The sequence below is a fragment of the Leptosomus discolor genome, chromosome 2 (genome assembly GCF_034619465.1).
Source record: "Leptosomus discolor isolate bLepDis1 chromosome 2, bLepDis1.hap2, whole genome shotgun sequence".
NCBI classification, from domain to species: domain Eukaryota; kingdom Metazoa; phylum Chordata; class Aves; order Leptosomiformes; family Leptosomidae; genus Leptosomus; species Leptosomus discolor.
The window spans coordinates 45,649,922-45,667,500 of NC_141392.1; the positions used below are offsets into that span (position 1 = coordinate 45,649,922).

The following is a 17,579-nucleotide window of genomic DNA, read 5'->3' on the forward strand; positions in this document are numbered from 1 at the left end:
TGCTACAATTACATTGCCATAAACAGAAGACTTCTTATTTGTTATAAGTGGTTAACTCTAAGAGGTGGCCACTTTAAGTGGCCAAAAACACTTTAAAAAAAAAGAAAAAATCCAAGTCAAAGGGGTCTTAAGAACAAAGATAAATTAGCAAGATAAAAAATGTTTCACTTGTAAAAGCTGCCTCAAAAATACGCAGTTCAGCACATAGCCACCTTCTCTTGTATTACCCAGCTTCTGCAGCAAGAACGTTGGCGCAAACATCCATCTTCTAAAACCTGAGTATTCGAGTCTTTGGAACACAAGTAGCAGCTCACTCCTTAGTCAGCGCTGATGTGCAGCTCCACCAAATTTGCTGTTGAGCCTGCTGCCCAGTAGTTTAAATTCCAGTTCAGAAAAGGCATGTAGGGAAGTAACCACAGCTAACCAAAACCTGAGCAAAGGAGTTTTCAAGTCATGTTTTCCGTCCTGGTGTATCTTTTTGAGACAACTGTCTGAACGGTTTTATGCGAGACAAAAATCGAGGTGTCTATTTATGTCAGGCTCCAAAACCTCGGCCTGGCAAACAGGACAGATGACTATTTCATCCTGCCTTACAGCAGTGCTGGAACTTGCAGAGGACGTGGCAGATTCGGCTTTGGTTTTCATAGCTGTGTTTATACAGGTACCCGCTTTTTTAATGAAATAGTTTTCAAAGGCAGTTTGGTCTTCCGTTTTTGGCCATTGCTGCAGAGTACTAGCACACTCAGAATCTTCTTCCTCAGGTGCAACCTGAGCTGCTGTTGTCTGCTCAAAAGGAACTTGTTTCGGTGGCCTGTCAGAAAACGGATTAACCCTATAGTCATGTGCAGAACCTTGGTTTCATTTTCCATCCGTAACACGAGCAATTTTAGCAGGCAATTCACTAACGTCCTCGTAAGCTTCTGTTTGAGCAACAGAGAGTTCAGGAAACTCACGCTTTGAAGCCAAGTTGATTTTGTCCCTGGCGTCATCAGTATGAAGTTGAAAGATGCCACTACGGGGCGATTTTTCGAATTTTATCTCGTTTTTAGGGACTGGTATTGTCCCGACTCCTGAACAATGTGGTGAATCGGCTGTTCCGGTGTTTCTAACACTGCTGCTGGAAGTCGTGCTTTTTTCCGAGAGTCCACTGTCTCCCCCTCCAAGCCGATAGCCCTTTCCACTAAAAGGCACCAGATCTTGCGTATCGTGCGTTTGCTTCTTGTCTGCAAAATAAGAAGACAATCCAATAAGAAAAGTTATTAAGTTTTGGTCGCGGTAGTGACCGACACCGACAAAAATATATGCAAGAAGGCAGCCTTTATTAAGTTACAAAAGCCATGATGGCCGAGCTGGCGCAGCAGAAAAAACCTACCCTTTTATCACCTTTCTTATCTGTCCAGCGGTTCCTGCACTAAGGCTGCTAAAATGATTCGCTCAATAGCTCTGTCCATTCACCTCTGTTCACATACTGATTGGCTGGTGCTCCTACTGGATTTCCCAGTTCATCTACTGTTCTCTTGCCAGATTTCTGCTCTGTGGTATTCACTTGTTTAGTCTCTTCTTGCTCAGTCTCTTATCACCTCCTCAAACCTGTTTACAACATTCTTCATCCACTTCTTTCATCTTCTGGCGGGTATACTGGGATGCTGTCGAGGCCAATTTCACCTTCCTCAGCCAGGCTATCCCCAACAAGTTTTTCATCTATAAATCACGGTTTTGCTCTTTTATGGGCTTCACCTTAAAAATCTGCCGCTTGGAAATAGCGCGGCAAACTAAACCTTTTGCGAACAATTAAGTTGAGAAGGAGCCTAGAAATGCACAAATAAAATAGGCGCTGTTCTTTGCTACATAACAGTAATACCTAAACAAAGCTTATGTAGCGGTTGATCTGTATTTGCTCAAGGAACTGTTTGGACAAAAACAGTTTGGAAAAGAAAAATAGAATTATTTTTCAATACCTTTGTAAGTTGCCGTGGAATTTGGAAGTTTTGCTGCTCGAGTTTTCCCCTTGGATTTCTTAGAGAAGTTCTCTGGCTCCTTCACTTTTGTGAATGTACCTCCACATGTCTGTTGATGCTCAGCCCACCAAGCATCTCGTGCAGAGGGCGCTCTATTCATTGAACGTTTCACATATCCAAAGTACGGTTTTCTATCTTGACAGGGGCCATTGCATCGCCACCAGTGCTGGCGGTAAAAGTCCACCTCCTTATGAAAAGAATGTCTGATCTAGGTTTTTAAAAAAAAAAAAAAAAAACACAAACAAAAAACCCAACAAAAACCAAAACCCAGCAGCAGTCATTCAGAAAGTTTCTAATTTTACGCCACTAGCTCTACAGTATTTTTTAAAAACTGTATTACTACTTCATTCCTTCCGTTACTGCGGTGATTTTTACATTACCAGTGAAAAGAGCTGATCCTGGGTAAAATTTGATCGACATTTACCTAGCATTAAAACAAAGCTTTAAAAAACCGGACAGGATGTGTAGGAAGAGGTCCTGGCTATCTTGTCTGAACTGCAGTACAGTCACTTGGAAAATCTATCTACAGTTTCACCCTAAATGACGTACTGTTTAGAATGCACTGTAAACAATACCAGTATGGCATTCTCCCTCCAGCTATTCTCTTAGTTGATCTTATCAGACACATTACTTTTAAAGATCATCCACCCATTAGCCTCTACCGATATCAATCTTAGCTAAAACAGACTGCTCTTCCCCAAATGCTTTTCTGAACACGAAGCTATTCTGTCCCTGGTATCGTTAAGCTGTTTCAAGTTTAAAACAAAACTTTTAACGAAAAATACTTACAGGGGGTATACTTGAAAATTATATGACTAACAACTCGCTGCATCTTCCTCAACCTGCTCCCACCGTCATCCCCAACAAAATAACTATGGAACTGGCATACACTTGGATGCCCAATTTGTATCGCTACCAACTGTGGAGTGTCTAACAAGAACAAGTGTACTACTCATAGCACACCAGGCGTACTAAAAAACCAAATCATCAAGAAACCTCTATTAAATCAGGTTAACTGGATTATGCTTACTGTGACATTGGCTCCACTCAAGTGATTAATGCGATGCATGTGTTTGCGGAACTCTGGTCCGTGAGGTTCACGATCTTTGTTATTATTAGTAACAAAAAGCAGGGCGTGGATCATTTCATGCAACAGTGTCTGAAATGATGAAAACCATTAGCTATTTACTGAAAAGGAGCACATATCATTTCAAAATTAGGCTGGAAGCATTTCACTCCTCTGCATTTATCTTGGTACCGATCTAGCTTTCATGCATTCACATTCAGTCTGGGTCATAAAAGCATAATATACTTATTCTACCTGCCAAATCAAATTACCTCTATTCCCATACCACCAAAACATGCTGGAGAATATTACTACAGGAAGTGACATTCCCAAAAAGAGGAGAGAATCTTAAGTCAGATCTTGAAAGAAGGCATCCCCTCCCCAACCCAAGAAAAGAGAGACTTGTGGGAAAGCTGAAACTCTACAGCATTTCTGTTCATGAAGGAAATTCAAATGCTGAGCCAATTCAAAGCAGCAACCCTGACAGAGGCGCAAATTTATGTTTACAGTCATATCCTATATCCTTATTTTCTGCTGTTGGCCTTTTGACCTAAAAGATGAAACTACAGCCGTTTTCTGATCTTGCTTCCAGTGCCTGTTTGGTTTTAATATTAAAGGAGAGTTTAGGAGTAAAAGAGTTGGGTGGTTTTTTTCCTTTATAAAGTCAGGACAATAAACAAGTGACTTCAGATTCCTACTCAGAGTTGCCCATTTAGAAACATGAAACTGAAAGATTACCATGATATTGCAACACAAACGTGTCAAGAAAGCCACCACTATTTTACGACCTATAAGCCACTGTATATAAGAATGCCATGTGACATGTAAAATGTTGGTATGGAGCGGGGGGAGGCACCGTACGTTTTATCTGCATATTCATGAGCAATCTTGAGATACCTCAACAAGATCCCTCCTTGGTCTTAACTTCAGGAGCGGCTCACTTAGACGAATGGAACACGTTCCACTTTTTTGGTCACAGTGACACACTCCCACAGAGCTGAAAGAGACACAGAAGACAACATGAAAAGCTACTTGTTTCTGTAGCACGTGAAGGACATTGAGAATTGGAGTTAAAATGCCTTTCCCTTCCAACACATGCTAGGTAACTCAGAACGTGAAAAAGCACTTTTAGCAATACTCAACGTCATAAAGCAAAAAAAAAAAAAAGCAGCCCCCAAGCTCCTTAGAATAACTCTATTAGATCTCTTGCAATCACTTAATTCAAAGCTGGCAATCCTGAAAGAAAAAGGAAAAAAAATCACAATGGACTGCTCCAAGCTAACCTGTTCAGGAGGCAGAGGACTGTTTCCATTAGAACTCCTGATGGAGTGGAATACATAAGAGAGAGGCTGGAGATTCACAGCAGCCAGCACCAACTGAACTGCTGGTTGCCACAGTTTTGCCCCCTCGCCCTCTCCCACCTTTTGAGGTGTTACTGAACCTTCACACACGACCACTTCTGCATGCTAATCCAGCAGAACGCACCTCATTTATTATTTTTTGTCGTCCCCGAGCTAGTCCTCTACCAGTTCAGTATCCGAGTATTTCAAAGTGTCCAAAGAGTGCTACAACCAGCAGAGGACGAGAGGGGGCAGGACTCCAGCAGCCAGCAACGGCATCAGCTGACCTGCTGCAGAACTGCCGCCAAGCTTTTTTTAAATTTCAGATTTCTCGCTTATTCCCTTTCCTAGTCTGTTCTAAGCCTTGTTAATACACTCCTATCATTTCACACCTGCCTTTCTGCCATGCTGTAAAGCTATCATAAAATCTGAGAACAAGAAAAATGACAGCAACACAAGAACGTTCTTTCAAGTTTGAACATACACAGGGTAGGACCAAGTCATTCATTCCCCTTGAAGTCCCCTCCAGTTTTGCCCGCAGCAGGGGAAGAGCCGTTTCTAGCCGCCAAGGGCGAGAAATGCAGGACAAAACAGGCAACGCCAGTGACCAAGTCACGTCCTGGGGTCCAAACTACGTTAGAAAAGCAGGACGTTGAGCAGCTGGAGGAGAAGCTGCGGCACTCGGACATCGTGCCTAGGAAGCCGCAGTTCGGAACAGCTCAGTGACAAGTGACAGCTCCCCCTCCCCGAAACCCACCGCGCTACCACGAGAGGAGCTGCTGCTTACCTGACCGGTCACAGCCTCTGCCGACAGCCCCGGCACGGCACCGGCACACGCCGCCGGGGCCCTTCAGAGGCACGGCAGCTTCTGAAACCCCGGGCCGGCAACACCGCTCGCTTCCCCCTCCGCCTTCCCGCTCCCGGCGGGCCCGCCCCTCGCCCCTGCTCCCCGCCGGCGCCCCCCCGAGAGCCCCGGCCCCCTTCGCCCCAATCCGACCCGACCGGAGGTCTTACACGGTCATGCGCGGGCTCCACGACACCTCCACGCCCCCCAGCAGCCCCCAGAAGAACGCATCGTTGAACTCCACGAAGAGGCTGTGCACGTCGGGGATGGGGTCCAGCAGCTCCCACGCCTCGTCCACCACCGAGAGCGGGCGGGGCTGCGAGGAGCCCCACGAGGCCACAGGGCGCTCCGCTACCGCTGCTGTGCCGGGGCTGGCCTCCGCCTCCTCCGGCTCGCCCACCACTACTTCCCACTGCTCCTCGATCCACAGCTCCACCTCGAAGTCATCTGCGCCTTCCTCCATCCCGCACAACGCCAGCGAGCGGCCGCCCAACCGCCCCGCCGGCTCCGGCACCCCTGAGCACAGCCGCGCTACGACGCAAACAACGCCACGCCCCCTGCGCGTGCAGCCCCCAACGGACTCCCCTCGGACGCGTGCGCGTGCCGGGAGCCGCGCGGCACGCGCCGCGGGTTTCGTGCCGCGCGGCACGCCTCGCGCGGCACGCCTCGCGCGGCACGCCTCGCGCGGCACGCCTCGCGCGGCACGCCTCGCGCGGCACGCCTCGCGCGCCATGCCTCGCGCGCCGCGCCACGCCTCCCCGGTGGCCCGGCCCGGCCCGGCCCGGCCCGGCCCTGCCTCGCCCCGCCCCCTCCGAGGCCGGCGCTCCTCAAGGGCGTGGCGGCCCAGCGTCGCTCCGGCTGCCGCTCTGGCGACGGGGTGGGCGCGCATGAGGGCTCGGCGCGGCCGTGTGGTTGCAGGCGGCGTACGTGCCGCCGTGCGCAGGCGCAGTGGCGGTCTCGCCGGTGGCGGCGGCGGCGGCGGCGGCGGTGGGCCGGGTGGGGGGCGGCGGCCATGGCGCTGTCGCTGGGCGAAGGCGGGGGGAGCCGGCTGCGGCGGCAGCTGGAGTCGGGGGGCTTCGCGGCGGGGGAGTACGTGAAGCAGCTGTCGCAGCAGTCGGACGGGGACCGGGACCGGGACCGGGACCGGGACCTGCAGGAGCACCGGCAGCGCATCCAGGCGCTGAGCGAGGAGACGGCCCAGAGCCTGAAGCGCAACGTCTTCCAGAACTACCGGCAGTTCATCGAGACGGCGCGGGAGATCGGCTACCTGTGACGCGCGGAAAAGACTTTGCAACCCGAAAGGTTAGAAAGTAGGTATGTTTATTGCGCGCAGATGCACGTGGCGGGGGATCGCTCCGCCACAAACGTGCCTCCCCACCGTGGTCGCTTGTCCAGTACTTATACAGTTAAAGCTGTCGCCTGTTTCAAAACGCCTAAACATATTCATGCCCTATCCCCGAAAAGGCATTTTTTTCCGGTCCCTTCATTTCCATAATCTCCGCCTCGGGCTCCTCCTCGGTGCGCTTGCGCAGTTCGTGGGCAGGGGACTTCAGGGATGAAGGCCGTAGGTCTTCCTCGCTGTTGTACTCCTCACCTCTCCCCTGGAATCTCTAATTTGTCTGAGCTTGCAGTGCCAGACTGGTTTCAGCCTCGTCTGTCCTTGTGAGCACATCTGGCTGTCTCCTTTTTGTTCTTGTTTAGAGATGGATGTTAGCGAGCCTTCCTTAGCCCTTGTCTCCTCCTGCCTTTGACGCCTTTGAGCCGTGAATTTTGTCCTTGATTCTGTCTTTTCTGTTTCCCTTATCAGCTTCTTTCTCAAGCAATTTGCAGGAGTTAGTGACTAATTGCTTCCTTGCATGCACGTTAGTTCTGGGGAGCAAATTTTAATAGTTTTCGCATTTTTCTGTGTAGCTCCCTATGAATATTTTTGATATATGTATATATTGGGTTATAAAACATGTTTTCTGTATGTCCCCCTATCAATTCCCCCCTTTTCTATTGAGTTAAGTAAATTCTTTTACTTGGCTATTCTGTCTGATTGGTATAATGCTTTGTACATTGTAGTTATTCTTGTAATTGTACGCCAAACCCGCATATATAGGGTCGCTACTAGAAATAATAAAATAGCGGTAGCTATCAGCAACACTACTCTTGGATGCATTAGGATATTGAAAAATCCGGTGGCTGAAGGTGACCACCCGAAAAGCGTATCCCACCATTTGTGTTCTCCGTCCTTTTTTACCCTTTTCAAGACCCTACTTATCTCCTTTGCCTCATGATGAACAGTTATTAGAGTTTCCTGTGCATTATTCTTGGCTTCCTCTAATATCCGTATTAAGTCTGGGTGTTTCAACAATCTTTTTGTCCCTATAGGTGTGGGTTGTAGTTCAGAATCCGTGTATAGTTTGATCTCAGGATTTGGTGAGAAACCACAGGAGCCAAGTGGCTAAAGTCACATCCTGTGATGGTGGTAAAAGTACAAATAGAGAAATTCGAGTGATTCCTGGTGTCTGTTTCTACTCCTTCTACGGACACAAAACTACATGTTGTTCTTAAACAAGCACAACCTTTTCCTGCGTATACGACCACTGTTTTTGGACTGGCGTTTGGGCAAATTTCAAAGTGACGGACCTTTTGGTCGGTATCCAGGCAAATGTCTTGTGCGCTCGTGGTATTGCTCTCGCAGAGAAATCCCTGTTGCTCTCGTACAATACGGGATTCTAAATCAACTGTTTGCCATTTGTTCTCTACCTTTCGGGCCCATGTCCTGTGTTCAAAAGGATGAAGCAAAGTTTGACCATGATTTATTCCCAAGGCTATTATGGGATATATTAGAGTCACTGATGCCTTGTGGGTAGTTAACACGAGGGCAGGGACTGTGTGTGTGGTGGGGTTATAGGTAAAGTTTACCGTTTCCCACCAGGACTGGAGCTCTCTTGCCGTATCAGTGGCACTATCCCAAACTATTTTTCGTATTTCTGTGGGGAAGACCCCTTCCTCTCCTTCCCTTATAATAGAGATGCGGTTCTTGATTGCATCCACAGCTGGGCCTGGATACAGCTCAGGGCCAGTGAGATATTACTTTGGAGCCCTCTAATTGCATCTGTAGTGATATTATGATCCCTTATGTTTGCCCGTTCCCAGTCCGGTAAAACTTCCGACACCAACCGTTGGGGAGCTCCTAGGGAGCTAATAGGGAGGATTGTAATGGCTGTTGTCGTTTGGACAGATCAGCGGTAGAGGCAGCTAATTTGTCAATGATCACTTCTGAACCTGTGGTATTTAGAACCCCGGGTCCTGTCCCTAACACCCCAGCTACATCCCGTGGTATTCGCCTTTGAAAAATATCCGTTCTCCTGCGTAGCCAAGTGGCCCACCCTTCATAGGAAGTCCATAAGAAAGGGGAACACAATGGTTGTCTTTCTGAAACACTAGTTTGCATCATCAGTTTCGCCCTCTCTAGAGACCACTCTGGGTTAAATAATACTTGTTGCTGACCTGTATTTCTGATGACATACGGACCAATCTCATAAATCTTAGATTCGAGTTTGGTTTGGGTTCGGACTGTTTGAGTGCTCGTATCAGCTGTATAGGTTGTGCAGGGCCCCACTGTCGTAGAAGGTACAGCATCTATCTTAAATTTAAAGGATAATCCTATTTCACCGCGTGCCCAGGCGCGTGTTACAAAGACAGGATGCGTTAGAGTAAAATTATGCCAACAATCCAAAATACTGCAAGGCTTTCTGTTTGTTGTGTTTGTTATTATACTGGATACAGATCTCTGGTTTGCCCTTTTGTAGGAGTTTCCGTGAATTACTCAGCATCCTATGCTTATGTTTTGACCCAGCATTCCCTGCAGTTGAGGCATCGTTCTCTGAAGGTCTGTGCTCCAATAATTTTCGGGGTACGCTTCATTTCTCTGCGTAACCACGGTGGCAAGGCTTAAGCTTTTTCTATCAGAGAGCGGTCCCATATCCCCAGTATATGCAGTGTGAGCTTGGGTGCGTGGCCATTCTGGGGTGTTACCGTTCGACCCCTGGGTTACTATAACTACCAATACAGTAATTTTCCTGACTAAATCTTGGCAGGCCGAGTTACTGAACGCTTCCGGCTGCAATATTCTCATTTCGCTCGGCGAAGCTTTAGTTTCAGTTCATCCTCACCCTGTGTTACTTTCCAAGGAGTTTTGTGAGCTTTCTTCACTCGGGAGTGGTGAATCCAGGTGCATTGTTCCCTGATCTTGGTTGCCGTGAAAGAGGTGAGAAGCACTTGGTATGGTCCTTTGCCACTGTGGCTCCAAAGTTTTCTCTGTAAGAGACTTAACATACCCATAGTCTCCAGGTTGCATGTTATGCACTGGCCCATCCAAACCCCTGCATCGGGTTCCAAACACCTGTTTTTCACTTTTACGAAGCTGTTTCCCTAATGCCACCGTATAGGAAGTCATCGATTCTTCGCCAGTTTGTGAAGAGGTTCCCTTTTGTACCCCATAGGGTCGCCCGTATGGGATTTCAAATGGGCTTAGCCCTTCTTTAGCTCGGGGTCTAGTTCGTATCCATAGCATTGCTAGGGGTAGAGGTTGTGGCCAGGCCAAATTGGTTTCTTGTCCTAATTTAACCATCTGTTGTTTAATCAGGTGATTCATTTTCTCCACCTGGCCACTAGATTGTGGCCGGTATGGAGTGTGTAGTGGCCAATCTGTCCCTAGATGGTGGCTTATTTGTTGCACAACTTTGGAGATGAAGTGCGGCCCTGTATCTGAGGACATCACCGCTGGGACTCCAAACCTGGGTATGATTTCTTGTAGCAACACCTTGGTCACCTCTCGAGCTTTAGCTGTTCTGCATGGGAAGGCTTGTGGCCAGCCCGAAAAGGTATCAGTTAGCACAAGCAAGTATTTATACCCCCCCTTTTCTAGGAAGTTCCGAGAAATCAGTTTGCCAATGTTGTCCCGGACAATTCCCTTTCCCAGTTTGGCCCGTTTCTGGTTTTGGGACAATTTTTGGATTAGTCTGGAGGCAAAGGTCACGTTGCTGAGTCGCTTGTCTGACTGTGGTGTATAAATTTTGAGCTGTCACGGGTCTGATAAGGTATTTGTATAATGCCTCCGCCCCGCAGTGTCCCTTCTTGTGTTCCTTCCGGACCAATGGCCAAACCGTATAAGAGGGGGGGACTGTGAGTTTCCCGTGTGGTGTTACAGCCCACCCGTCCTCATTGTATGTTCCTTCCAAATCTGTGATTAACTTTCGATCCTCCTTAGTGTATTCTGCCTTACCTTCTAGGGTTATCTGTCCATCTGGGGCTAGTGCTCCCTCTACCTTTACCGTTTCTTTAGCTGCCCGTTTTGCCTCTCTGTCCGCCAGTTTGTTTCCTCTTTCCAATTTGGTGCTCACTTTCTGGTGTGCCCTAATGTGCGCAATTGCCCCTTTTTCAGGAAGTTGGACTGCATTCCAAAGTCTTAAAATTTCCTTCGCGTGCTTGATAGTCTTTCCTTGGGAGTTCAACAGTCCTCGCTCCTTCCAAATTGCTCCGTGGGCATGTACCCCTCCAAAGGCGTATTTAGAATCAGTCCAAACATTCACAGCCTTTCCTTCGGCCCTCTGCAGGGCTCGAGTGAGGGCTATGATCTCGGCCTTTTGTGCTGAAGCGTCAGCCGGTAGTGGTCCAGATTCTATTACCTTTTCAGTAGCGGTGATGACGTACGCAGAATGTCGTTTTCTGCCCAGGATATAGCTGCTCCCGTCTGTGAACCAGTGCTCTACCCCATCCGTGGGGGTATCCTTTAGGTCAATGCGGCTAGAGTACGTGGCCTCAATCGTCTCGAGGCAGTCGTGGTCCACTGGTTCTCCAGTCTTCCCGCTAAGAAATGGAGCTGGGTTGACCACGTTAGCGGTCACAATCTCAACATCGTTCTGCTCGACCACGACAGCTTGATATTTCAGGAGTCTCTGTGGGGAGAGCCCATGTCCCCCTTTTACTTCAAGGACTGTAGACACCGTGTGAGATACTAAACCAGGCATTTTCTGACCCCGGGTAAACTTCCGAGCTTCCTGAACGTTCAGGATGACTGCTGCTACCGCCCTTAGGCAGCCAGGCCACCCTTTGGCCGCAGCATCCAGTTGTTTGGAGAAGTATGCCACAGCTCGTCTGTCTGGTCCCAGGTCTTGTGCCAGTACTCCTAATGGTATTCCCTGCTTTTCATGGGAAAATAGGAGCAATGGTCCCCTCGCATCAGGGAGTGCCAGTGCAGGTGCTGACATCAGGGCCTCCTTCAGCCGATGGAATGCCCGATCTGACTCAGCATCCCATTGGAGGTGACTTGAAGTGGATTTTATCAAGGAATACAGTGGTTTGACCAGCAGGCCATAGTCATGTATCCAGAGCCGGCAGCACCCCGTCGTTCCCAGGAAGGTCCGCAGTTCTTTTACAGTCTGTGGCCGAGGGGTCTGGCATATGGCTTCTTTCTGGGCTTGCCCCAAGGACCGTTGCCCTGCACTGATCTCACACCCTAAGTACGTAACCTGCTGCAAAGTCACTTGTGCCTTGTTTCGAGACACTCGGTACCCCTGAAGCCCAAGAAAGTTTAATAAACCTACAGTCCAGGTGACACAGGCTTCTCTGGTTTTAGTTGCAACGAGGATGTCATCCACGTATTGTGGTAATTTTCCTTCTTCCGCTGGTGGTTCCCATCATTCCAAATCTTTCGCTAGTAGGTTCCCGAAGATGGTAGGGCTGTTCTTGAAAGCTTGTGGCAACACCGTCCATGTGAGCTGGGTCTTCCGACCACTCTTAGGGTTTTCCCGCTCGAATGCAGGAATTTTCTGATGGCTTCATGGAGAGGGAGGCAAAAGAAGGCATCTTTTACCTCTAAAACTGTAAACCAAATTACATCAGGAGTTAAGGTGATTAGCAAGGTATATGGATTGGCAACCACGGGGTAGAGATCCTCTGTTATTTTGTTAATGGCCCTCGGATCTTGGACTATTCGATAGGACCCATCTGGTTTTCGGGCCGGGAGAATGGGGGTATTGAACTCCGATTCGCATTCCCTCAATAAGCCCAGTTCTAAGCATCGCTCTCTTTTCGGGCGAATCCCTTCCCTGTCTTCTTTCTTTAGTGGGTATTGTTTGATTCTTACCCCTCTCTGTCCGTCCTTCAAATTTATTGGTTGGGCATTCTTGGCACGTCCTGGGGCATCAGTCGCCCAAACCCCGGGGCAGAGCTGATTGATGATCTCCTCGTGGATTTGTCCTTCTATGGGAATATTAACCAAAGGCAAGCTCCTTATTTGTACATATTGACCATCATTTACCTCCAGAGTAATCTCACCCTTTTTGAATTTTATCATGGCCTCCAGCTGTTCCAGTAGGTCCCTTCCCAACAGGGAATCTGGTGAATTTGGCATATACAAAAATTGATGGGTGCCTACCTGCTTGCCCAGTTTACATTTTAATGGTTCAAAAAAATAAGCTTTTTCGCTCTGGCCAGTCGCTCCTTTTGCCATGACATAGTCGTTTCCTAAAGGCATTAAAGCTTGATTCAAAACTGAGTATGTTGCCCCCGTATCAACTAGAAACTCCATTTTTTTTCTTGTTTTTCTCCTAATTTCATTGTAATCCATGGATCCTCTAGGCAGTCCTCCTTCCCATGTGCGATCGTTTTTCTTGGGTTATCGCGCCACCTAGTGTTCCCCTGACGCTGTCGCTCCGGACATTCCCTTTTCCAGTGAGCAGTCTTTCTACATATAACACGTTGATCCCTGCTCAGGGGCGCCGGTCGGCGTCCCGTCCTGGGTTTAGGTTTCCCTTCTCTCTCTTCTCTGACTCCTGCCACCAATTTGCCTAGACTCTGCTTATAATTGTCCTCTCTGTGGCTGAACACTCTCCAAGCTTCTTCCAATAACACTTCCAAGTTTTGAGTGCTCCTCACCTCTCCCCTGGAATCTCTAATTTGTCTGAGCTTGCAGTGCCAGTCTGGTTGCAGCCTGGTCTGTCCTTGTGAGCACATCTGGCTGTCTCCTTTTTGTTCTTCTTTAGAGATGGATGTTAGCGAACCTTCGTTAGCCCTTGTCTCCTCCTGCCTTTGACGCCTTTGAGCCATCAATTATGTCCTTGTTTCTGTCTTTTCTGTTTCCCTTATCAGCTTCTTTCTCAAGCAGTTTGCAGGGGTTAGTGACTAATTGCTTCCTTGCGTGCATGTTAGTTCTGGGGAGCTAGTTTTAATAGTTTTCGCTTTTTTCGGTGTAGCTCCCTATGAATATTTTTGAGAGAGATATATATTCGTTTATAAGATATATTTTCTGTATGTCCCCGTATCACCGGGACCTGCAGGAGCACCGGCAGCGCATCCAGGCGCTGAGCGAGGAGACGGCCCAGAGCCTGAAGCGCAACATCTACCAGAACTACCGGCAGTTCATCGAGACGGTGCGGGAGATCGGCTACCTGGAGAGCGAGATGTACCAGCTCAGCCACATCCTCACCGAGCAGAAGGGCATCATGGAGACCGTCACCCAGGCCCTGCTCCAGGCCGACCGCGACGACCCCGCCCTGGGCACACGCCGCGCTGCCGCCGCCGCCCCCTTCCTGCCGCTGTTGGCAAAGGAGGCCGCAGCCAGCGAGGAGAAGCGGCAGCGCACGCTCACCACCCTCCTGGAGAAGGTGGAGGGCTGCCGCGACCTCCTTCCTGAGAGCCCCGGCAAGTACCTGGTCTGCGACGGCGACCTGGTGGAGTACGATGCTGACCACATGGCGCAGATCCAGCGGGTGCATGCCTTCCTCATGAACGACTGCCTGCTCGTGGCCACTGCCCTGCGCAACCGCTGTGGTGCCTACCGCTACGATGCCCTCTACCCCCTGGATGGGCTGGCTGTGGTCAACGTCAAGGACAACCCGCCCATGAAGGACATGTTCAAGCTGCTCACGTTCCCAGAGAGCCGCGTTTTCCAGGCCGAGAACGCCAAGATCAAGAAGGAGTGGTTGGAGGTGCCGGAGGAGACCAAGCGCAACCGGGCCCTCAGCGAGAAGCGACGCCTGGAGCAGGAGGCCCTGCCCCGGCCTGCCCCGCCGCCCACCGAATCCACCAACCCCTTCGAGGAGGAGGAGGAAGAGCCCTCTGCTGGGGAGGAGGTGGTTGGCCTCTCACTTGAGTGGATCCAGGAGCTGCCCGAGGACCTGGATGTCTGCATCGCTCAGCGGGACTTTGAGGGGGCGGTGGACCTCTTGGATAAACTCAACGAGTACCTGGGGGACAAGCCTGTGAGCCAGCCCTGAAGGAGCTGCGGGCCAAGGTGGATGAGCAGGTCCGGCAGCTTACAGATGTGCTGGTGTTTGAGCTGTCTCCAGACCGCTCGCTGCGGGGAGGGCCGCGGGCCACCCGCCGAGCCGTGTCTCAGCTCATCCGCTTGGACCAGTCCACCAAGGCCTGTGAGCTCTTCCTGAAGAACCGGGCGGCCGCGGTGCAGACGGCCGGGCGGCCGCGGTGCAGACGGCCGGGTGGCCGCGGTGCAGACGGCCGTCCGACAGCTGCGCATCGAGGGTGCCACGCTGCTCTACATCCACAAGCTCTGCCACGTCTTCTTCACCAGCCTTCTGGAGACGGCGAGAGAGTTTGAGACGGACTTCGCTGGCAACAATGGCTGCTACTCGGCCTTCGTTGTCTGGGCCCGCTCTTCCATGAGGATGTTTGTAGACGCCTTCAGTAAGCAAGTGTTTGATAGTAAAGAGAGCGTGTCAACTGCGGCAGAGTGCGTCAAGGTAAGAGGGTCCAAAGGGGGTGGTGTGACGTGATAACCAAAACAAAGGCTGCATAGCTCGTAAATCCTCTTTTCTAGCCCTAGTTTAGTTGGCTTTTGAGTACAAGAACCAGGGGTAGCGATCGTGAAACTTCTCCCAACTGCTTACAAAATATTCCATCCACCTCTTCATCCTGGCTGGGTGGTCTGTAACAGATTCCCACCGCAATATCAGCCTTATGTGCCTGTCCTCTGGTCCTTACCCATAGTGACTCGACCCTGTCATCACTGACATTAACTTGTGTGCATGATGTTACAGAGGAATGCACATTATCACTTTTAAAACGTGTTATAAAGCAGACTATTTCTATTACCCATCTTCTTGCAAGATACTAAGGAATTTTTATTAGCCCGGAGAAAAATTCTGCTTCCCGCTCCTTCATCACAACTCATCAGACATTACAAAAACTTCCTAGATAACATTTCCATAAAGTAAAAAATAGTTGAAAATAAATTTTGACCTTCAAGATTTCTTGCCCAATAACCAGGTTCAAGACAACTTAAGAGCAACCTCTTACAATAATGAAATAGCTAAGTAACCCCCACCTAGTTTAACCTCTAGAAATGTTATCATCCGAATCAGTCTGAGCAATTCCAGTGGAACACTACAGCACGAGATGGCTTTCGCCTTTAGCTTGCAGAACCATGTGTTGACAAATAGCTTGCACACATTTGAACTCTCTCATACCTGATTTGTCTTGGAGATCAAGTATATTTGTTTCTCAGGTGTCCAGTCAGGCAACTTATTTTGCAGTTCAGTGAAGCATGTTTGTTCAACGTTCGTGACCAGTTTGTGGTGTTACAGACAGTATCTAAACTCACTCAGGACAAAGCCAACTGAGACAGAAGATGACATTTCTGACAAAATTTACCAGTATATTTTAAAACCATACTGGTAATCATTATTAGAACTGTGGGAAGGACACTGTATTCAAGAACAAAACCTTACACAAACAGCATTCACAGTAATATACCCCCAAAACCTGTTCATAATAGCCTGCCATAGGTAGCCACTGCAAAGCCTATCCACCCAGCTCTTTGTCACCCTTCTCTCTGTATCGAAAAGATCTTGGCATCATAATACTTCATTTTGAAAACACGCATCGGCAGAGGTGATCTTTTTCCACAGCCGCTCCAGAATTGCTCAAATGTTTTGAAAACAGATCTAATTTAGGACGTTTGAGTGTTTGAGACAGGTCAGTTCCCACATTTGTTTTCTATTTGTTGTTCAAATGAACACCACTGATGTGTAAAAAAAAAAAAAAAAAAAAAAAAAAAAAAAAAAAAAAATTAAAAAAAATCCATTTAACAATACTCACAATCCTCCCTTCTTTTATCAGTTGCATTGGGAAAGAGAAACCAGGAAACTGATGAGAACAATAGTAAGGGAAATAGCTCTCAAAAAATGCTTCACGACACGAGAGACCATTCATGATCCGAATCTAGAGCCCATCTTAAAAACATACGGTAGCACAAATACTTCTGGGTAGTACTGTCCTTGTTAATGTCAGCTTTCACTGGGAACGCTGACAGATACTGCCCTTTTAAGAAGGAAGTATGGAAAATGAACAGGCCGAATTAAGTTTTGGAATCAGTATTTTTAAAATTTTCCACAGAAATGCAACAGAAGTGAAACTGTACTAAAAAATAGGATGGAGGAAGCGGAGGTTGACGCTGTCTGTGTTCACCAACACCTGTTTTTACATTTATTACATGAAATTTAAGAAGGAGAAGTGTCAATAGAGAAAAGATCTATTAAACCAGGTTGTTACTTGTTACATAAGTAAGCCCACTGGTGAGTAACACAAGATGGCCACAACTGCCATGTAAAACCCCGGCTTAAGGAACATTGAAAATGCAGTACCAGTTTATTCAGCATATGCAAGAACAATCCAGTTCCCGTTAAACACCTGTAGCATCAGCATTTAAAAAAATACACCAATGTTTAAAGAAAGTTAAGGTATCGCTCGTCAAATTCCATTGCACATCACTTTATTTCCCCATTTCAAAAGGGAGCAGCAAGTAATTAATTTACATAAATAAGGCAAACCTGCATCCAAGGGTAACACAGCCATTTAAAGTTGTAGAAACAATGCAGGAAACAGCAGAATTTATTTTTTCTTTTCTTTAAAGAAACGTATTTACAAGCAGGTTTTGCAAGGAAGGAATCAAGCTGCTGTTGAACCTGTTAAATACTTTCAGTGCGGCAAGAGAACTGTTAACATTTCAGAAAGTTTACTCAGAACACATCTGCTTCGCACTTACGACTTTTCACAGCACAACGGTTTCATTCCTCAACGGACTGGCTTGTTGGATCCCAATCGCCAAGCTGGCTGGCTTCCAGAAGCAGCAAAATGGACTGACAGCTAATGTCAATTTAATGCCATTTGGACTTGTAAAGGACTGGAAGTTTAACTGAAAGATCATGAAGGCTTTTATGACATGGCCGGGAACAGTCTGTACCAGTATTGCTAGCAGTACTCCTTGCAAGTTTTACTTGCTGGTGTCAGGATATGGCGGT

General features: G+C 48.3%; 2 protein-coding genes and 1 pseudogene across 2 annotated transcripts; 1 reads left to right on the forward strand and 2 right to left on the reverse strand.

The window, feature by feature from the left end:
- Positions 1–501: 501 nt before the first annotated feature.
- On the reverse strand, positions 502–5,731 carry LOC147415966 (DNA-dependent metalloprotease SPRTN-like; annotated as a pseudogene).
- A 549-nt stretch (positions 5,732–6,280) lies between these two features.
- On the forward strand, positions 6,281–17,435 carry LOC147415967 (exocyst complex component 8-like). Its single transcript, XM_086482354.1, is given in 5 exon segments — positions 6,281–6,392; positions 13,585–14,532; positions 14,535–14,731; positions 14,775–15,020; positions 17,192–17,435. Coding segments are annotated over 5 exon segments (1,740 nt in total). The 3' UTR covers positions 17,429–17,435.
- LOC147415968 (uncharacterized) lies at positions 6,496–8,710 on the reverse strand. Its single transcript, XM_086461831.1, is given in 5 exon segments — positions 6,496–6,531; positions 7,379–7,662; positions 7,665–8,286; positions 8,289–8,459; positions 8,462–8,710. Coding segments are annotated over 5 exon segments (1,362 nt in total).
- Positions 17,436–17,579: the final 144 nt, after the last annotated feature.